This window comes from Podarcis liolepis (assembly GCF_965112155.1).
Source record: "Podarcis liolepis genome assembly, chromosome: 2".
Taxonomy (NCBI): domain Eukaryota; kingdom Metazoa; phylum Chordata; class Lepidosauria; order Squamata; family Lacertidae; genus Podarcis; species Podarcis liolepis.
The window spans coordinates 31158483-31180955 of record NC_139555.1 but is presented as its reverse complement, the minus strand read 5'-3'; the positions used below and the strand labels follow the sequence as shown (position 1 = coordinate 31180955).

Genomic DNA, 22473 nt, shown 5'->3' with positions numbered 1-22473 from the left:
GTTAGTTTTCAAACACTGTTTTAGGATGCTATGCCACCTTATCCCTTGCGTTTGTTAAAAGTACGGTAATTCGCCCACAAACTGGTATAACATAATTCACAAATAAAGTGCTACTTAGGTTGGATAAAGAAATAAAGTGTTGTTCAACTTGGATTGAAATGTTTTGATGCATTTTTCATAAAGTAAGTGTCAGCATCCAGCTATGGAGACTTGTGTAAGCAGATACAGTGGTACCTCGGGTTAAGTACTTAATTTGTCCTGGAGGTCCGCTCTTAACCTGAAACTGTTCTTAACCTGAAGCACCACTTTAGCTAATGGGGCCTCCTGCTGCCGCCGCGCCGCCACGGCGCAATTTCTGTTCTCATCCTGAAGCAAAGTTATTAACCCGAGGTACTATTTCTGGGTTAGCAGAGTCCGTAACCTGAAGCATATGTAACCTGAAGCATATGTAACCCAAGGTACCACTGTATAGCACTGCTCACTTCCTGCCTTTCCGTATCTACAGGTGCCTCAGTTTAGCTAATATTAGGGCTGGCCCTGCTCATCCCACACTGGTGCAAATCTTCAGCCCTTCAGGTGAATGAACGGTGTGTACGAAGCCACAATGAGCAAGCCAGCCAAACTCACACACTATTCTTCCGCTCAGAGAAAGTTCTGCTATATGCTGATATTATTTAAATGGCCCATGTTTACTAATTTTCCTGAGAAGAGGTGTGTAGTCATCTTAATAATATTAAAAATTATAGAAGGAGAGGGGATTTAACGTCACACTCTTCTACTTGTTCCATCTGCAGAGGCACCACAGCTTGCCAGATGGAACAAGTATGTTTTCACATAAGAGGTTCACATCATCCCAGATACTTATCTATGTGCAGATTGCAAGGGAGAGGAGACCCTCCAGCTCTTGCTGCTGTAATCACCCCTGAGCCAGAGGAGGCATGAGAGGCACTCAGAAAAGCAGGCAGTAGAAGGAGTGGACATAAAAATGCTTAAAACAAGCTAGGTGATGGGTTGAGCAAATGTGGGTGTGTGGGATTGGTGAGGATGCAAAGGAAGTCTCAGCACAGTGAGGCCAAGTGTTTGTAGAAAGCATGTTGGTAGGACAGAAGAAAGAATGGCATGGTAATATAAAATATTAAAAAGCAACAAAGCAAGGGAAGCAAAGTTAACTGTATTGATGGAGAAAATATAATCCCCAGGTTTTAGGATCAACGAAAATTCTATCTATCTATCTATCTATCTAGCTGCCTGGCCTGAAATGCTGCGCTGTTTAAATGTGAATCCTGAATGAGGCCCCCTCCATACAACCCTTTTGTTTATCCTGGTCACTATTCACATCTCCACATTTGATAAAGATAATATGATTCTTGCCAGGTAGGTATTCTTACAGGGTTTTGTTTTTTAAAAAACTTGGTGCCATTTCATTGTGTTTTGAAGTTGTATGTCAATCAAAGGAGAAAAATCTGAAGTAAGTGGACCTCCTCAGTTATGCAGTTATAAGGTTGGGACAGGGAAGGGCAAGGCTTCCAAAAATGTGGAATAATGTGTGGGAGTGGGAAGAGCATTGTCCCAGAACCTTGGGTATTGTGGCAGTTTGTTCTGTGGTCTTGTCTTGGGTGGCACCAATAAAGATTGTGTGTGTGTGTGTGTGTGTGTGTGTGTGTGTGTGTGTGTGTGCAGTGGCGTAGCGTGGGGGTGCAGGGGGGGCCGGCCGCACCGGGCGCAACATCTGGGGGGGGCGCGTTGGCACTCGCAGCTCTCTGCCCCTACTAAAATCCACGGGTTAGGGGGCGCAAATTACTTGCCTTGCCCCGGGTGCTGACAACCCACGCTACGCCACTGTGTGTGTGTGTGTGTGTGTGGTGGGGGAAGGTTTGTTAGGAAGCACTTCTGAAAAACATAGGGCAGCCAATGGTATAATCACCTTACAGTAAGGCCAAATTGCCTAACTAACAACTGAACAAGAATGCTGTTCAAGAAGAGGAAATTAGGGAAAGTTTCAGAAAACAACATTTAATGAAGTTATTTTATGCCCAGCACTTAGCCTATTTCAGTCATCATGTCAGATTACAGCTAATTAAACCAAACCAAACAAAACCACAGGAGTCGTGGTTTATTTACAGTAACAACCAATCCATTTGCCGTAACATCTCACAGGGTGTAAATGCAATTCTGTATTTTAAATTTGTCATGGCGCCTCATCAGCCAGGTGGAGCTGTTTGGTTCTGTCAAGAACACCTCACACTTCATAATTGAATATTTGTTTATTCTAGTAGATGCAAGACTGGGCTAACCAGCCTGTCTCAGGGCTACCTCTGATCAGGGCTGCCAACTCTTACGGGCCAAGCTCTTTTGCCTCCCCTCCCTCAATATTTTTGTGGGCCAGTGTTCCAAAAAATTGAGGAGGGGGGAGAAAGCCAAGCATGGAGCTGAGTGTGGAGCAGCTTCAGTGACCAGCTCCCTCTGCTCCACCCCTTCGCTGGGGCTCCACAGGGCAGCCTCAGGCACTGCCACCTGAAGGATGGAGTGGGAAGGATGTCAGCAGTGGTACAACTCCCAGATAGGGACACATGTGCCACCTTGCCCCCCCCCCCGTTACTGAAGGGGTACAGGGGCCACGTGACGTCAATATACCATGCATGCATGCCCCGCAGTATGCGCATACAGCTGTCACAGAAGTTGGGGGGCCGGCACTCTGATTTGGATGGGGGGGGGATTGGGCCCCCACTGTCAGTATGCCTTTGAGCCAATGCCAATGACTGGGCTCAACTTCTTCTGCCCCGACTGGGCCAGCGAACTGGAGAGCACTTCCACAGACCTTCCACTCCTGGAAAGCAGGTCTAAGTGCACTGGACCCACAACTGTCCACTGTGAGCACCAAACTCAGCAGAGTATGAATAACACGGAAGAAAGCTCTGAAGCATAACTCCTTTATTGTCTAACAGCTACTGCAAACTAAAAACTCAAAGAGGCTACTGGACTGCAAGAGTGTTACTATTAAGTTGTGGGTGAACATATTAGATGACACAGCGATACTTCAGACAGCTCTTGTTTATTCACAGGCCAGAACAGAACTGAACTGAAGGGTTCAGCCAACCTGCTTATATAGAGCTCAACTACAAAGCAACAGTAACAACTTTCTGTAACTATCCAATCACTGAACGTCACTTTAAATTCCTTATTTGCATATGCGGACCTGAGTGAAAACTTTCTACAGTATCCCCCTGCTGGCCCAGGGTGAGAACTTCAGTACATAACAGTTACAATTCTCACTCAGCCATCTAATCACTTACAGAGATAACACTCAGACTCCAACAGAGTCAGGCAGGAGCGGAAGAAGCGAAAAGCAGTTTCTGCCCCCTCCTTTCTGAAAACATTGCCAGGAGATTCTTGCAATGGGAAGGGGTGAAAATATCCACACTCACGGCCCCCCATATTTGGCACCCGTGGTCTTGGGGGAGAGAAGTGACACAGCCAAGGATTCCTGCCCCCCCCCCCGCTACTGCTGTTTGTTATTGTCAACACTTTCTTCTGCTGTGGTGCATGCTGGGTAAGGCACAAGCTAGAGGACCTGGAGCAGGAGGGGGAGGAACCACAGAGATGAGACAGTGGCTCAAGGGATAGAGTGGCACCGAAACTGCCTCCTTGGTTAAGAAGAGGAGACACATAAAGTCTCCCCCTCTCAAATGCTGGAGAGGTCGGTTATGGAGAAGGAAATTGTCACCACTTCCCTCTCCCCCTCCCAAAAAAAAGGAAATGGAAGGGGAAATTTACCAGAAGATGAATGGGAAGAAGCAGTGTCAAGATACCTATATTTCTTGTATCTCCGTTTATTTTATTTAAAATGTTCAGATTTTACAATGTTCAAAGCAACTCTCCCACACATAGGAGCTAACTCCTAGAGGCTGAGGTCCCTTTGGCCCTCCCACGGTGGCAGCAGCTGCAGGAGGAGGCCTGGTATCTGCTCTCAGTCTCCTCTTTTCCAGGCTAAACATACCCAACTTCATCAATTATTCCTCATATGGCTTGGTTTCTAGACCCTGATAATGTTGATCACTTTCCTCTGCACACGTTTCAGCTTGTCAATACAGTGGTACCTCAGGTTAAGTACTTAATTCATTCTGGAGGTCCGTACTTAACCTGAAACTGTTCTTAACCTGAAGCACCACTTTAGCTAATGGGGCCTCCCGTTGCCGCCACGCCCCCGGAGCACGATTTCTGTTCTCATCCTGAAGCAAAGTTCTTAACCTGAAGCACTATTTCTGGGTTAGTGGAGTCTGTATGTGCGTATGTAACCTGTTAGTGCGTATGTAACCTGAGGTACCACTGTATCCTTCTTAAATTGTGGCACCCAGAATTGGACACAGTCTGGCATGGTCTGACCAAGGCAGAATAGAGTGGTACTATTACTACTTTTGATTGCGATACTATACTTCTGTCGAGTAACACTAGCTTTTTCTGCTGCTGCATCACACTGTTGACTCATGTTAAGCTTGTAGTCTACTAAGACTTCTAGATTCTTTTCACACGTACTATTGGCAAGACCGGTACAACTGGTTCTTTCTATATAAATGCAGAACCTTAGATTTGCCCCATTTAAATTCATTTTATTAGTTTCGGCCCAGTTCTCCAATCTGTCATCTTGAATCCCGATTCTGCCTTCTGCAGCATTAGCAACCCTCCAAGTAGGTGCCATCTGCAAATTTGAACAACAAGAAGCCTAGAACAGAACCTTATGCCCCTCCACTTGTCACCCTTTTCCAAGATGGCAAGGAACAATTAATGAGCACTCTTTGGGTTCGGTCAGTAAACCAGGCCACATTATACCAGCTTCTCCACTGAGATCTGCTGAGCAGATCAAGTAAGTAAAGGGAGACTGGACTACCACCACTTCAGGTAAGGAGGAGCATTTGCTGCTAATTAGTTTCTCAAAACATTTCCCGCTCGGTTCTAAAAAGCAAGTTGTGAGTTGTTAACTGGAAGGTGCCATTTTACCATTTCGAAAGCTCTTTTTCAAAAAGTGCAAAGGGAAGGTGAACCTATGTCCCAAGTGAAACTGTAGAAGTTTGGCTACAGGCCTGAAGTGATAAGTGGGAGGGTGCTTTGTGACTGGAAGTCAATGAAGAATAACTGGCAGAATTACTTCCTGCGCTCATTAGATAAATCTGCATAAATGCTGTCTTGGCCATGTGATACAGGGCCCTCCCTGCTATGAGACTTGTATAAATACTGGAGAAAGTTGTGACATTCATGGAGAGAACAGCTCTAGATGAAAGCTTTGGCATACACCTGCTGGGAGCAACTGTGATCTGAAGTGGGAGAACTGCTGCTGAACAAAGGCAGGTACCTCTTTCAAGGCAACTAGACCTGCTTGACCATGTATGCTGCTTTCTCTCTTCTCCTCCTGGCAGCCTGCCTGCCCTCTGGATGGATGCAGACAGCCCTGGATGACTACGTCAAGCAGTATGACCCTCACTACAACTACACTGTCACAAAGAAGGAAGATAGGCCTGATGTGAGCATCTATACCCTCAACATGACCTCCTTGAAGTGGCTGAATGGTGAGAGCAGAGAGTTTTGAAATACAGGGGAAGACATTTCCACAGGGAGCCTAATCCGGGAAGGTGGCTGCTGGGTGGGTGTGATCTGCACTGTGGGATGCAAGGATGTTGCAGAGTAGCAATATTTAGCAGCTAAGAAGCTAAAACATATGTAAGACTGACTCCCATATAGTCATATCTCATGTTGCGTCTGCTTCAGGTTATGTGTTTTCATGTTGCGTCCCGCAGCAACCCGGAAGTACTGGAATGGGCTACTCTGGGTTTCGCCGCTCGCGCATGCGCAGAAGTGCTAAATCGCGCTTTGCACATGAGCAGAAGCACTAAATTGTGCCACGCATGTGCGCAGACATGGCGCTTTGGCTTGCGTCAGTTCTGTGTTACCGACGGGTCTCCAGAACAGATCCCATCCGTAACACAGGGTTCTACTGTAAAGTATGGTCAATACATTCCTTAAATATTCAAAAGCTTTTACCTGAAGAACAGAGGATAAAAGAATGCACACACACATTCACAAAACATATGCTTATCCAAGCACAGTCTCAGCTCCACTTAGAAAAATGCAACTTCTTGCTTTAAATCAAATCCTGTATCTTTTGCACTTCCAGTTTTGTAATCAGCCCGTACTTTGCCATACTGGGCCATGCCAGTTTCTCATTCAGTCTTGCAATCTGTTCTTCCATTCAGAGAGCCCATTTACTGCTGCACTGCTTTCCGTTGAGACTTCTATGTCTTCTTCATTCAGAGAGGAAAAAAACATTAACACTGTCCTCCTCACCGCTTACTAACATAGCCCACTTCTTGAGCCATGTCATCACAGTGAACTCACTCACACATGTAAGATAGAATGATGATATAAACAAGGGAGATACCAAACACTATCTTACACTCTGTTTCCATTTTGTTACTTTTCTACTACTACGTAGATAAATAAATATAAATAAATAAATAAATACGCCTCCTGGGTGGAAAATGTATTTCAAAGGGGAAATGGAGGCCAAATCCCCCAATGAATAGATTCTGTGTATCTCTTTTCAGAGTCTGAATTGTCTAACCCAATTTGGTGGCATGAGCTGATCATCGTTGTGTCAAAGGAACGAAAAATGAATAACTCGTGTTTCCTGATGCTTGGGATAGGAAGAAATGATGACCTGTCTAGTAAACAAGATTTGAGTGTTGATGACCTTGTCAATATAGCAAAATCATCTGGGTCGTAAGTAATAGGAGGGACCTCTGAGCAATGAATTTGGCACCATCTTTGCTGTGCTCTGTTAAGACTGTTAAGGGAATTAGCAGCCCTACAAGGATAGAGAACTGCAAGGCAGAAAATACTTGGAGAAAATACTTTTCCTGGTGGGGAATGAGGGTTGTACATCAAACTTGGACAACCCTTCAGCTGAGGAGGAATACCTCAGAATGATTTGGGGCTTCTCTGAAGCAAAGCAGGATTTCTTTGAGGCAGCTATATAGTGGTTCCCAAATGATTGGTATAGGAACTCAAGAGTGGCTGATGAGAGTGGTGTAGTCTGAGCTGGAGCAACCAGCTTACACCTCTTCACACATTGAGGTTCTCAGGTAGACTGGGGGAGAACAAAGCCTTGAATACCTAGTTCCTCCGATGGTGAGTGGAAGTGGCAGAACAGTTTGCTCTGTGGTATTGACCCCTTCATACATTAATCAGATTTAAATATGTTGGTTATCCCACATACATTAATAAATTCTGTATTTTGCAACCTGTGAGTGTTTTTGCAGGAGAGAAAAAAAGTTATAGCTAATAAAACAGCCAGAAACAAAAATGGACTGAAGATAATTAATCCAGCTCACTGTATTCAAGACAGTTTCTCTATGTTCCAAAGACATATCCTAGTTCATCTTTTCCCCAGCCCCCTAATAAATACGTATAAATTAAAACAAGATCGGATATATTGCCTGAATTCTGTCTTTGCCTTGATTTTAGTGTTAAAATCATAGTCATGATTGTTCCAAAGCTATCCAGAGCTATTAACTCTGGTCTCTTTGGCATCATTGCCTGTTGATTCCACACGGCATTTACTGCTGTTGACTAATATTTTGTTTTGTCTGAAGCTGTGCGGCACTTTTGGGACAGATTGGAAACCAGCCAATCACCTACAAGGTACGTGCTCTAGGATCTTAGCCATGCTGGGAACTTCCCACACTGACTTTCAAACTCATGTAGGAGTCAGGAGTCAGCTGGTTGGGTGGAAATGGGGAAACAGGTGTGGCTGTCACATTTTCCCATTGGAAACTTCTACTACAGATTTTCTTTCCCCAATTTCACTCTGAGGGAAGTCTCAGAGCAAAATCGAGCAGAAATATGCAGTGTGTCCAATAACCTATCTTTATAAGCTAATTATATTTCATAATATGTGAAGACTTAACCATCTCTTTCATAGATGTCGTTCAAAATACTAGAATTAAAATGTGGGACTCACCTCCTTAGTCATGTGGGGCTCACCTCCTTAAAGAAGGTGAAGGTGAGAGCAGCAGGAGCATATTCCCCAGATACATACTGGAGCCATGGATTCCCACTGCATTCCCAGTGGGTTGTACATGGGGCAACTGTGCCTCCTTATCACTAGGAGTTTAACAATCCTGGCCTGTGGATGGCAGAGCCTGGTTGGACGAGGAGGAGAGCTGGTGGCCATCCGCCCTAGAGCCCTCCAGGGAGGGCTCTGCAGATAGATGATGCCTTAGGGGCCAGAGACTGGTGGTGAGACACCAAGAAGCAGTCAGCAGAAGGGATGAGCTGGGAGCTGAAAGAAGCAGGAGACTTGAGCAATCAAAGGGGAGGGGTCAGGAGAAGGAGGGCATTCCAGGACATGATTAGAGGCTGAGAGTCACAGTGTGCATGCACAGTCCCAGTCCTGTTGATTCTTCTCCCCCGCCCGCTGGAGGAGTGTCATGCACATTGCTGAGCAATGGGCCAGACAGGCCCAGAGGAGGAGCTTATCCCTTCAACACCACCTTTATCTGCTTGGGTGTGATCCAGATTAAAAGGCCAGAGGGGTGAGGGCATGCCCAGAGCTTTGTTTCAACACCTCCACTGAGCTAAGATGAACCAGGAACATTGCCGTGTTGTCATTTTCTGCTAATAAAAAGCTAATTGCCTTCCATGTCTGTGTCTGCCCTGTGTATGACCTGGGTTGTTGATAGCCACTTGACAGTGCCTTACCAGGACTTCTGTTCCTAAAGGTTGTGTTTGGTGCCTCTTCAATTTGCAGTCATGGTTACTGAGGACTGTTTAGCCCAAATATATGTGTAAATGAAAGAAATGCAGGATTTTTTGTGGGGGTAGGGGAGGTATCGTCTGTTGGACAGGTTTGGCAACATTAAACAGAACAACCCATCCATCAACAGAACTGAACTTACACTGTCCAAGTGATAGCTAATTCCCTTCCTATTTCACCTGGTGCCCCTCTCTGTGAACTAAGTCAGACCTCTCAGGCTGTACTAGAGGTCCAGATGGGATGCCTCAACCAAAAACATACTCATCTTTCTCTTATTTTGCTTCTAGACAATCCCTTTGCAAATGTGCAATAACAGCATTGAAAATGCTGCACTTGTTTGTTCGTGGTGGAAGTTCATGAATGACGAGAGTGAGCCGCCACATGTGCTGATTCAGTTTCCAATGGTGAAGGTAACTCTGGCTTTCTGTATTGGCTGGCAAGCACATGCTGCCATCATTCTGGGAAATATTCTTTATTGTTTCCAGAAACCCCTGAATGCTGGCAGAGTTACTGTAACATTTGCAGAGCACATATCTTTCACTTTATAAAACCAGCTTGCGCATCGGAGAATCCAGCAGAGCTGGTCTGCCCGTGAGGCGAGGTGAGATGGCGGCATCAGGCGACAGGTCTGGGCGCAATGACTATGCCATTGGTGTCTCTGGCGTGGCTGTGCCTTCTCCTCTGCAGGTGCACCTCACCTCCTGTGCTCCAGGTGCACTGCTCCAACATGCCCATGCCCTCTGCAGTGGTGGTGGTGGTTGTGTGTGTGTGTCCACTTGCCCATACAGGGGTGCACTTGTGGTGGTTGCCTAGAGGGGGCATGGCAGAGGATGTATGGGCCCATGGAGGAGAATGTTAGAGCAGGGGCATGGTGGCATTTGAATGTATTTGGATTAAGGATACCCCCTTGAGGTTTTCACCTTTACAGAATGGCTAAGTAAATTCTAGTTATCTTTTAAGGTAAAGGGACCCCTGACCATTAGGTCCCGTCGTGACTGACTCTGGGGTTGCGGCGCTCATCTCGCTTTATTGGCTGCTGCTACAATCTCCCATTGAGATTTTGGAACAAGAGGTCTGCAGGCTGGCAACACAAGAATGAGCCTTTTTTGCAGTGGCTCCTCGTTTGCGGAATTCTCTCCCCAGGGAGGCTTGCCTGGCGCCTTCACTACAGCTGCCAGACAAAAGCTTTCCTCTATAACCAGGCCTTTGTCCTTAAACTATCCGGGGCCTTTGAGAAGTGGGTGGGATGTTTTTAATGTATTTCTCTTTCCTCTTGTATCTATGTGGGGTTTATTGTCTGTTTGCTTTTAAGTCGTTTTGCGTTGCTCTGGGCAAGATAAAGCAGCGAACAAATTTAATAAATAATCATAATGAATATTAAAGTCATGAAGATGAAACACCTCTTGAGGGCACTTAAATTATGCCATGCTGATAGAATGATATAGTCAAACCCAATGCAAGCATCTCCTTCAAATTCATATATATATAAAATATACATACATACATACATACATACATACATACATACATATACATCAAATTTACAAAAAATTAGAGAAAGGAAAATTAGAGAAAGGAAAAAAAGAGGGAAAGAAAAAGCATACCAACAATAAAAAAGTAGAAAAAGACAAAGAAAAAAGCCTCAAAAGGCATCTCCTTCAAATTCTAGAGACTATAATCCTCTTCCCTTGTGTGCAGGCAGCTGTGCGTGGCATGGACACTGTAGCAGATTTAATGCTGAAAGAATCCGGTGGAATGATAAATATCACAAAGTTCACAGTGGCTGGTTTTTCCAAGGTAGGTATGAACTGCAGGTCTGTGCTGTATTGGATTTCCGGCACACCAGAATTAACCCTATGCATGCTCATCCCCATTTCACCTGTGTATGCCATGTTTGGGCTCTCAAGTGGGAACTGAATACCTCTGCATCTTTTTGCTTTATGTCTTTATTGCAGCATGGCTGGGCCACCTGGCTGGTAGCAGCTGTGGACAAGAGAGTTGAGTCATTTATTCCAATTTTCTATGATCTTTTGAATATTGTTAAGGTGAGTATCTGTTCAAAGGATGGGGTACTAGCTGTGTGTACTTGGTCTTGAGTCTTCTTCATAGTTCCTTCATAGTACTCTGGACAAATAAGAATATGTTGACCACTTGCAGGCAGGCCACAAGTGTGAGAGCCAGTGAAACTTCTGAGGAAAGGCACTCCACAGCCTCAGCACCACTGCTGCAAAGACCCTGTCCTGTTACCTAATCAGCCATGCTTTTGAAGGCAAGGGACAGTGAGGAATCCCTCCAATGATTGTAAGGGAGGAGAGGCAAATTTGTGGAGGGAAAATGGTCCTTCAAATATCCTGGCCCCAAATATTGGTTGGTTAACAGCTGTTTGGTTATGAGGCTGGGGAGGGACAAGGTGTAGAATATTTAAAATGGAGTCAAATCAATAATTAATGTTTTGCTAGTCATGCTGAAATTCACAGAATTTTCCTGTAAACTTACCAGAAAGAACTCTGTGAGAGATACCCCCACTGTGCCCTGACATGGGGAGGGCATAGTTATATATTCTCCGACCTGCCTGGGCACACCCTCCTCTCCATTTCTTTCCATTCTGCCAGCAATGTGAAAACATCTGTTTAGTCTGAGCTCCAAGATCAGACTACATTTTAAGCTAGACATTAAGTATGTCTTAGTAACTGAATTACCATTTTAAGCCTGCCTGAACAAAGCTGCAGTATCTGATACTCTTCAACAAGTATTCTGAGTGAATGTTATTTTTACATTTTACAATACTGTTTATGTGATTGTTGTCTTAAGGGGGATAAAAGGGGGAAATAGCAGGAAAATCTAGTCTGCCTTAACACATTCTGGATTACTTAAACTAAAAGGCTAAAACTTTTTTTTAAAAAAAATAATTTTTATTAACAGGCCAATCACATCACATTATCCATATCACATTAGTTCCAAATTATACAGCCAAATTTTAAATTTTGTTGGGGGTGACCATACATCAAGCTCTGCACGAGTCCAAAACAGCATCACTTATCTTACTGCTTTAATTAGACAGTTCTGTCCAGTTTGATCCGGATAGTCCTTTATTACTTCCTTTCTCTTCTTGTTGTTATCGTAAATTCCTTTCTTTGCGATCTCTGATGATTTTCACAAGCAGGTTAAAAGCTGGCATTCTATGTGGATTTTGTACTCTTCCAAAAATCATATCGGTCCGGGACAGCCTCTGTACAACGCTTCCATAAACAAAATTAATCTCCGGTCTGTCCTTTATTTTTTATCAGGCTTACCAAATAAATCAAATGAGTCTGGGGGCTCTGTCAGGTCAGACTTGCATTCCAACATTCCTTCTCATTTGAACGATCCTGATTCTCCTCCCCCTGTCCTTCTTTCTCTGGCAAGCCTGTCTTGGCGAGACGCCATTTTTTAACTGCGTCATAAAATTTTTCCTCTTTTCTCACCGTTCACCAGTCTTCTCTCCTGTTGTAATCCATCCCACATAGTTCTTAAAATCCTGCCTATGATTCATAAAAACGTGACGATCTTGTTTCTATCTGGGGTGAAGGGTTATTAATATCACATTGTGCAAAGAAAAAAAGAGTTTTTTCCTCCACCCCACCCCCTTCGTTCCAAACATACAGTCTCCTTGTGGTAATTCATCAGAAGATTTACTTATCCGTCCGTCACTCCTGGTCGCAGAGATCCATTAATCAGCAGTGTTATCAGTCGAGCTTTACTTGATGTATGTGCTTTCAGCTTCATTTCCAATAGTATGTTTCCAATTACAATTCCGAGCTGAAGCAACCAGCACGCGCTGATTGGAATCAGCGTCAGGAAGATCTGACTTCACCAAGGGCCTATGCCAAGTGTTCGGCACCACCATCTCTCGTATCAGGGCGTGCATTGTGAACACCGCTGGCGGGACAGTGCCCCCCATATCCAGGGGGGGATTAGGAAGGCTGCATACTTCCCATAGCAGCCCCTTAGTACCTCGTATGGGTCAGAGAGATGTTATTGTCGGCCATCTTCCAACGCGCCACCTGGTGGCCCCCGCCTAAAAGGCTAAAACTAGCCTATCTAAGCTTCCTCTCAAGCTGCAAAGCTGAACTCACAAATGTGATGTTGAAACCTAAGTAAATAACCAAAAAAGCCATAGGTATTGACTGATGGCACAATGATGGGGATAACTTATTGGCATGTTTTGTTTTGTGTTTATCATTTTAGCCAGAAGTGTACCTAGGGGTAGGTGAATCCAAACTCTGCCCAACTGGGGATGGGGTGCAAGAATAACCTATCAGGTGTTGGAGTCCTCCCACAACACCTGGAATGCCCTACACCTGGAGCGGCTTCCAGGCAGAGAGCAGTACGGGTGCCCTCTCTAGTCCTAAGAAGGCACCTTCCTCCTATCCAAACAACCTTGCCTGCTTCTGAGATTTTTTGGGGGGGAGGCACCAATATACTGTATTTTTCACTCTATAACACGCACCCAACCATAACACGCACATAGTTTTTAGAGGAGGAAAATCCGTAGGCATGCCACCCATAGGCATTCCCTCCATAACATGCACAGACATTTCCCCTTACTTTCTAGGAGGAAAAAAGTGAGTGTTATGGTGCAAAAAATACGGTAGCTCCTTGACAAGGGCACAAGGGACTCTAGGTATGCCTCTGAGCCTAGCCCTGCTATAAAGAGTTGAATAAATCTTGTCCTCCATACTATAGAACTTCAGGTTCTTAATATATGACACTTGCTATGTGCACATAGAATTCATTTGTGACTTCTTTGCTACAGAATTGGCATCATGAATACCGATCGTACTGTGGCTGGGGCATTGCATTGTATCATTTCTATGTCATGAATCTAACTCGGCAGTTGGACACCCCACGGTTCCAGGAATTAACTTCACATGTTGATCCGTTTGGTGAGCAATTCCTACCATCTCAGATTTCTCTGGTGAATCAGATGGTGGCAGAAGAAAGGATTGGATAAGTGGGAAAGGGCAGCCCCAGGGAATTTTGGTGGCATTATAATGCATGTGGGACGCGGGTGGCGCTGTGGGTTAAACCACAGAGCCTAAAGCTTGCCGATCAGAAGGTCGGCGGTTCGAATCCCCGCGACGGGGTGAGCTCCCGTTGCTCTGTCCCTGCTCCTGCCAACCTAGCAGTTCGAAAGCACGTCAAAGTGCAAGTAGATAAATAGGTACCACTCCGGCGGGAAGGTTAACGGCGTTTCCGTGCGCTGCTCTGGTTCACCAGAAGCGGCTTAGTCATGCTGGCCACATGACCCAGAAGCTGTACGCCGGCTCCCTCGGCCAATAAAGCGAGATGAGCGCCGCAACCCCAGAGTCAGTCACGACTGGACCTAATGGTCAGGGGTCCCTTTACCTTTACCTTATAATGCATGTAAGATGCATTGAAGAGCATGGCATCCATTTAATTAAAGGGCCATTTGGTGTTCCTGTGGAGTGAGGATTAGGGGGTTGTTGAATAGTGATTGTTGTTTCTTGTAAAAATATGTGAAAACGTTGAAATATTTGCAGAGGGAGAACACTGAAAATATGTCGGCATGCAGTGGGATAAGAAATGGGTCAACCAGATCAAGTTCTCTCCCCTTTTCCACTTTCCTTTTGGAAACCTTCCCTCAATCCTGTAAACTAGGACCTTCCTCATCTGAGGCATAGCAGCAAGCTGTGAAATCCTGGCTGAAGACTATGAGTTTGTGACATAGGAGCCAACTCCTAGGGGCCATGGGCCCCCACAATAAAATAATATGGGCTTAGTTTGCCACAATAAGGCTTTTAAACATGTTTTCCAGTTCTATTTTTGTTCCCACCTGTCCAAAGAATGTTTACAGCTCTTTAGGGATTTGTGATCTTTACTCCATTTCTCTTGTTTTCCAATCTTACCAGCCTTTGATGATGTAAATAAGCAGAGCAGCAACTTGAGAACTGCATGTGTTGCCCATTAAAATAACATTAAATTTTCCATCCTCAGAATATAAAGAACGATACCAAAATAGGACCCTGCTCATGATCTTATCACCAGGAGATGACTTCTTCCTGCCTGATGACTCGTACTATTTCTTTGATGAGCTACCAGGAAAGAAATATATCCGGTGAGTTCATGCTGCAAAAGATTACCAGACTGTCCTTTTCAAGGCAATGAGATCATTCCTCTGGTTACAGGCAATGACCAGATGGCTTGAGCCCCAGATGAGAGACAATACTGAGAAAGCACAGCAGATCCTCAGCTGTTGTGTGAACCCACTTGTGTAATATGAACAATAGTACCAGTGAAGAAAGCTGCAGATCTTTGCTGCACAATTCACATAGGCTTTGAATGATGATGCAATGATTTTTTCTTTGTATATTTATATGTGTGCATTCTTTCCAAGGAGGAAAAACTCTGAAAAGTCAAATTTCTGTGATTAGAAGAAACATGTCATTGCTTTACCTTAGACTATTGCAAGGAAGGTATTTTTGTAAAAACCTCTCTGTTGCACTGCAGATTCATCCCGAACACTAATCACGGTATAACATTATTACCATGGAATAGAGCATCTATCCTTGAATCGTGTAGAGCCTTTTATCTCAGCACCATGCAGAATTTGACCATGCCTCAAATTTCTTGGAACAGGTCTGAGGTGAGGAATACATGTCTTCTTTTACGTACCAATTGACAAGAATAATTCAGTCGTGAAGTTTGTTCTGTAATTTACACCAAGCCATGAATCCATGTTGTCCCTAAGAGACGGAAATTAAGTGTGGTCCTTTACTAAGGATACTCAGTCGAGCTCAAGATTCCTAAGAAGCTATCAGAATTTAAAGTTCATTTGGCTGCAATCTTGGTTATAAACATCAAGGATGGGTGAACAGGAAGTCCTTAATAATGTAGAATAGGATTACAACTGTTGGGTGACAAAATGTAACTTTGAATTTTGAAATAAAATAAAATACTAACGATAAAGAAATACTGAAAGCAGGAAAGTTGTTATGATTATATGCAAACAGGCCTTGCTTAATATTGTCTTTTACCAGTAAATGATGAGAACAATCTTCTTTGGCAATCACTCGTAGATGAGTAAGATTGTCTTCCATAAACACGGTTTCAACAATGAGTCCGTAAGTGACTGTGGAAGCCAATTCTGGATCCACACGTCCTTCCACAGTGGGGACCTTGGTTTCTGGGTGGGAATTGATCACGGTGTGGATGTGCCAAGCATGCCTTCCTCTTAGCATGTTTCTCCCTTGTGTCCTGAGTTCAAGTGTCTTCAAAGCCCATGACACTTTTGGTAAAGTCTGTTCTCCAACTGGAGTGCTTGCAGGCCAGTATTTCCCAGTTGTCTGTGTTTATACTACATTTTTAAAAAGATTTGCCTTGAGACAGTCTTTAAACCTGTTTCATTGACCACCAGCATTACACTTTCCATTTTTAAGTTCAGAATAGAGTAGTTGCTTTGAAGACGGTCATCAGGCAACAATAACTGTATGTGGGATAATAACTGTATGTTTTTCAATAAGCAGTTTTGAAAGAGATTTTCATTGTGGAAATTGTGCAATGGGAACAATAACTGGGATAGCTCAGCTGATAGAGCATCTTCCTTCAAGAAGACTGAGGGGAGTGTAGATCTTCCAGCATTTATCCTTACAACAGCTTGGTGAGATACATTTGGATGATGGGCAAAGAGAAAACTGTGGGAGGATCTCGCTTTGTGTATTTCCTGTATGTGGGCATTGTTGCCATTGAGAAGAGGTAAACACAACTGTGCAGTGGGAATGATTTCAATGGGTGTTGTGATGCTCTGTGCAGGCAGCTAAATCATTTCTCACTGGGCTGTACTCATGAATGGAAATCACACTAGCCCATCTGCTTTTAAGCCCCACAGGTGCAGGACATCTGAATGTTTGCTTTTTAATAAGCAGTTCTGAAAGAGATTTTCATTGTGGAAATCGTGCGACGGGAACGTGTTGGCCTAACATTCATTAACACAATTTTTTAAAAAAATTGCCTCCTCTTCCAGGCTGCATTTGTGTATGTTTTTTGGTTTTTTTAAAAATGAGAAATCTGAGCACAGATCTCCCCACAAGAAAGAGGGAAAGGAAGCGAGGAGGGAGAGACTGAATGGCTCGAGATCACTAAGGGGTCCCTGTGCCGAACTTTAGAGAAGGCAGTCCTACTTTTGGTTTGCTGGTGTCCTCTATCTGGAGAGCTTGGGTCAAGTGCCATTTTAAGATAGAGAAGAAATCCAAGACGAAAGGGTTGGGGGCCTTGAATCACCCACTTACATTTAAAACCCAAATAACAGACTGAGCAGGCACCCAGGTTTTCCCTATATGTATAGATTAGTGTGCATAAATGTGATGGAGATCTGTTTGCTCCTTTTGAGAGGCAGAGATGGTGTGTAATTAAGGGGCCAACCTAAATCTCATTCCTTAAACAGGGCAGGAATTTGGAAGTGTGTCTTCCTGATTTAAATCTAGCAATCTGGCCACGATGTGATACTGGCTCTCAATTTGTAATAAGTGCTACATTCCAAACATTCTCCAGATATTGAACAGACAAAAAGAAGGAGATGCTGATCACTCTAGTTTTTAAAAGTGTATCCACTCTTTAAAATATTAAATTTAGTCATAGTGATTTAACACAGACATAGTGGTTCAGTGCCAGGTGAGAGGCCAGGTGAGCATAAGTATTGGTGCATTTGTGTGATGTTTTTGATTAAATTTTTCTCAGTTTGCGAGGAATAAACACTTCACATGCAGCTGCAGTTACTCCTGGCCCTGATGAGTATAGATGCATAATACACACATTTGTCTCATTCCAGCATTGCATTTTTAGTCATATGCTTGAAGAAATATTCACTGTACACCTAAAAATGTAGGGTGAATATGCCCGTAGCCTGAAAACACAAGCAAAACTTCAAGGTTCTCCATTTCCTTTATGTATGTGGCAACTATTTGGGTTGATCTCACATATGGTATTGCATGACACAGCCAGTTAAAGCAATGATTGCTGTTGAATTAAATATGCTGTGGAAACAAATTTGTTTTCTGCACCTCCTGTTTGGGAGGATAATAGAAATGGGTGATAACTGGAGGAAGACTTGATAATTCTATGCTATTCTCTCTTTTTCTAGGCAAATGGCAAAGGCATCATCTCTCTCTCCACAGATCAGGAGCCTTTAAAAACTAGATGTTTCTTTTCTGACACATGGCTCACCAACAAGTAGGCTTCTTTCAGAAATATCTTATATAATTCATTAATATATGGAATAATATACAAAGTCAACGTTGCATACATACAAAAAAAGCTCCTGAAGTGGTGTCTTTCTTAAAGCTTACCAAATTTTCCTAAAAGCAAGCAAGCAAGCAAGCAACCTGGCCACTGGCTTCTATGAGTCAGCAGAGAGCAGCTCCGCAAACTTCTAGGTCTCATCTGCGCTGCACATTTAAAACAGCATCATACCAATTTAAACAGTACAGTGGTGCTTCGGGTTACGAACTTAATTCATTCCGGAGGTCCATTCTTAACCTGAAACCGTTCTTAACCTGAGGTACCACTTTAGCTAACGGGGCCTCCAGATGCCGTCGCACCATTGCCAAGCGATTTCTGTTCTCATCCTGGGGCAAAGTTCTTAACCCGAAGTACTACTTCCGGGTTAGCGGAGTTTGTAACCCGAAGTGTTTGTAACCCAAGGTACCACTGTCATGGCTCCACACACAGCCCAGGCAAGGAATCCTGGGGATTGCAGTTTGTTAAATGTCCTGGGAGTTGTTAGGAGAACCATATTCCCTTCACAGAGTTACAATTCCCAGAATTTCCTGGAAAAGAGACTGATGGTTAAAGCACTTTGAAAAGTCAAGCTCTGTGAGGGCAATGGGGGATCTCTTAACAAACTATGGCCCCCAGGGTTATTGCAGGAGAGAGTATTGGTGTTTAAAGTGGTATGGTACTGCTTTATATTTAAAGTGCAGGTGGAGCCCTGTACTTTCCCCCCAGAAATCCTACTAACAAAGATTCAAAAGGAATCACTGAGTCGGTCATTATGGATACTCTGGAACCTTTTGGATCAGGTTGACTGTATTAGAGAACCATCCTGATGGGTGGGTAACCTTCTATAATAAGCAGTAACTTTAATTTCCATAAATAACTTGATTACTTGTGCCGCAAACAGTGAACTAAAAAAAATAATATATTGTTGATAGTACTTTTCTCCACAAAACAATTTATTCTGTGCTCAGGCCACAACTCTTCTTTCCTTTCTCATTCTCAGGCGAGACTTCAGGCATCTTAGGCTTTCCTTGATTATTGTGAATCCTGCACGTTGGATTGATTGCAATGTTGTTAAAGTGGTAAGAGGATTAGAATTTCCTTAGTTTCTTCACAAAGCTGAGGATGTCAAGGGTCCTAAAGACACAGACAAACACGAAAGCCGTTCATGGGAAATAAATGTCTTCCTTTAAAGTTGGACTTCTGTTCAAGATATTGAATATTTGCAGATTTGCACATCAGCACATTCATTTAGGTTTTCTGTGTGGTGTGTGTCACAGAAACCTGTCGGTTGCGAAGGGTGATGACAACAGGCACCAGAAAGGCCACAGCTGGTACTTCATTTTGGATGAGCAGAACCTAATGTTCACCAGTAAGCATGTGGACAGAAGGGCCATTCTGGAGAGTCCCTGAGCTCCTTTAGGAGGAAGGGTGGGACATTAATTGAATGAATCAGTAAGAAATAAATCAAACCAATAAATAAAATGGGATTCCTTCACTGTCTGAGTTACCCAAAACATTCCCCAGCACCTAGCAGAAGAACATTGTCTTTATGTTGCAGTTGTAAAATCACCCATGCTAGGGAGTAGGGCTCCCTAATGTGGTGGGGAGTATGTCTCTACACACGTAATAGGGGTGAGGAACCTCTTTCTGACCGAAAGCCACGTTCTCTTCTGCACAACTTTGTGGAGGCCAGGGTCAGAGGCAAAAGTCAACAGAGCAATCAATGTGAATTCTACCATTCTGCAGTAGCCTAGTTTCTTCACACTCAGACATCTTTCTCTATCCTCCATCGAAGCAAGCAAGAAGCATTATCAGAATTCAAGGACACATTGAAGTCAGGGGAAAACATTCCAAGTGGGGAGGAAAGCACAGCTGGTGAGCAGTGTGGGTTTTGGTTTTTCTGGGTTTCCTGGAGATAATCCCAAGGGCCAGCTAGAGACAGCTGAATTATCTAAGGCAGGAGTGAGAACCTATTCTACTCTATGTAACAAAGCAGGTTGGATGTCAGAGCTATTGGAAATATGTAGAGTGGTTTAAGGTCACCTGGAAAGAAGGGCTATGTTATCTGTGGCCATCCTCCACCACTGTTCCCTCTTCCCTATCCTTGGAAGACACAAACCAGGAATCTCAGCTCACTCTTTTTCAAATTCATACTAATGAACATTCTATAATTTCTTAATATTACATGTTCGCTTCTCAGCACCTTCTTCTGTCTTATTTCTTTGCAGGGAACAGGTGTTTATAAAGCAGAATTGTCAAAGCCATTACTTAGATGGAAGGGTTTCTTTATTGAGGTAAATATAATCACTAGTTGAGTATTTGACTCATTCTTGCACAGCTTTTTCCTTAGAAACACGGGCTGCACATTTTCCATGAAGGCTGCTGAATGTGCACAATGTCAGGTTTTATGTACATTAACTGTTGAACTTACATTCCCTTTAATATTAACTGAAACTAAGTGCTCCAAGACTGTTGTGCAACTGTATAAATAGGCACAAAGTATTCTGCGATTCAGCACTGCTTCTAAAATCTGCAGTAAGATGCATCCATCATTTCTTTGATATCTCTGTGCTATAAACTCCTAATCCTGCTCCATTCAGCTCTCTGCAAAGGAACATACAGTGGTACCTCGGGTTAAGTACTTAATTCATTCCGGAGGTCCATTCTTAACCTGAAACTGTTCTTAACCTGAAGCACCACTTTAGCTAACCTGCTGCGCCGCCGGAGCATGATTTCTGTTCTCATCCTGAAGCAAAGTTCTTAACCCAAGGTACTATTTTTGGGTTAGCGGAGTCTGTAACCTGAAGCGTATGTAACCTGAAGTGTATGTAACCCGAGGTACCACTGTATTGAGCAGTACTGCCATTTCTTTTCCAGGTAACTTTCAAAGGACCTGAGAATGATAAGCATGTTTTCACCTCAGAGGTTCAAATCATCCCAGACACTTTTCCATGTGCAGACTGCAGTGGAGAAGGATGCTATGGGACACTGGTGTGAAACCCTGCAGAGAAAATGTGGCTCCTGTTGCTGACAGCATCCATGAGGGAAGACATAATGAAGCAGGCCCACCTGGATGAATTTTACCTTTATGCTTTCCATATAATCAGTTATCCACATATCCATATATAACCATATATATTTATGATAATTTTACATAATCCATGCTTGAATCATGAAGGCTTCTGCACAGCTAAAAGCAAAATGCTTAGATTTGGGAAATCCAAATCGACCTCTGCCCCAGTGCTCTCCCCTTGTTCTTCTTATGTCCTCAAATGCCTCGCCAACAAAAGGGGGGAAGCAATAAATCTGATGTGCTGTCACTTTCCTTCTGTCCAGCCAGGGTCCCAAGCAAGCTAAAACATATATGTCCCTGTATAACAGATGTTGCGTAGGAGACGTTATCAACAGTGAAACGGCCAAATACAGTTCCTTTCTCTTTAGGTTTCCTTTCTCCTTTCTTACCATAAACCAGGGAAAAGATCGGACTGATGTACAGACTGAAGAAAGCAGAAGTTGGGAGGGAAATCTTTGTACGATCAGGGGCAAGGCTTGAATGCGCTCATTGGTTTTATTTTTGCTACCGTATGTGATTGTCTTCGATTATGTCATGTATGTACTCAGGTATAAAGCCTCAGGGCACTAGATCTGGGGTGCCCCGTCTCTGGAAATGATTCCACTGGGTCTGTTATTGCTCAGCAATAAACATCACTTTCTCTTTCTCCACTGCTGCGTCTGTCAATTCTTGGACACAATTTGATTGGGTCACTGGTACTTTAAAATCCGTGCAACAATAAGAGGCATTGGAAAACCATGCGGAGAAGCGGGTGGACAGAGAAGGAACCTCATGCAGAAAAAGCAGACAGGTCCCACTTAAACTGAAATGAAATAGGTGCAGGGGTGTCACTCAGGATCAGGAGACCTAACCAAGGAGCAGATGCTGTGGCAATGGGGAATGGGGAATGCGGAGGGTGGATGTGTGAAGAATATCAGACATGTGAGGAAGGGGCTGGTTCTATAGAATGATGAACAAGTAAATATGACACAGGAAAGTGTGCCTTTTTGATTCCCAGTGCCCTGGATCATAATAAAGTATATAGCTATGCTTTATAAGTCTTCAGTGAAACTCTGTACTAGTTTCTGACCATTTTATGCAAACAGTACAATTCCTTATCTTACTTTTAAGACAGTTTAACCTCATAATGGGATTAAATATTCTCTGATCTAAGTAATTAATTACAACTGTCATGTAAAGTGATTGAATTCAAATTCTGCACAAGGCACGGACCAACAGCTTAACTTCTTTGGCTAGCTATCACCACCTGCCTTTAGAATCCATTCTGCTAAATGGGGATACAGTACTAAAAACACGAATATGCCTTAATATCACCTGC

The 22473-nt window shown here is 43.6% G+C and overlaps 1 protein-coding gene across 2 annotated transcripts; it reads left to right on the top strand.

Annotated features, from left to right (window-relative positions):
- Positions 1–3596: 3596 nt before the first annotated feature.
- Positions 3597–21805, top strand: LOC310699327 (autocrine proliferation repressor protein A-like). 2 transcript variants are annotated; one of them, XM_083486993.1, is made up of 14 exons: positions 3597–3697; positions 5412–5561; positions 6597–6771; positions 7644–7692; positions 9094–9216; positions 10505–10603; positions 10762–10851; positions 13602–13731; positions 14804–14924; positions 15317–15452; positions 17946–18034; positions 19083–19161; positions 20311–20376; positions 20960–21805. In XM_083486993.1, exons 2-14 carry the CDS (start codon positions 5432–5434, stop codon positions 21077–21079), a joined length of 1407 nt encoding a protein of 468 aa, XP_083343119.1. In that variant the 5' UTR covers positions 3597–3697; positions 5412–5431; the 3' UTR covers positions 21080–21805. The 2 variants fall into 2 exon arrangements, with proteins under 2 accessions (XP_083343119.1, XP_083343118.1); XM_083486992.1 differs by lacking the exon at positions 3597–3697 and having other exon boundaries at positions 5059–5561.
- Positions 21806–22473: the final 668 nt, after the last annotated feature.

Bases quoted from the DNA above. Each gene is read 5' to 3' on its own strand.
- LOC310699327 (XM_083486992.1), top strand. From the start codon at position 5,378: ATGTATGCTGCTTTCTCTCTTCTCCTCCTGGCAGCCTGCCTGCCCTCT. The intron at 10,604-10,761 runs GTAGGTATGAAC...TCTTTATTGCAG, and splicing joins CAGTGGCTGGTTTTTCCAAG to CATGGCTGGGCCACCTGGCT. The intron at 15,453-17,945 runs GTGAGGAATACA...CTCTTTTTCTAG, and splicing joins TTTCTTGGAACAGGTCTGAG to GCAAATGGCAAAGGCATCAT.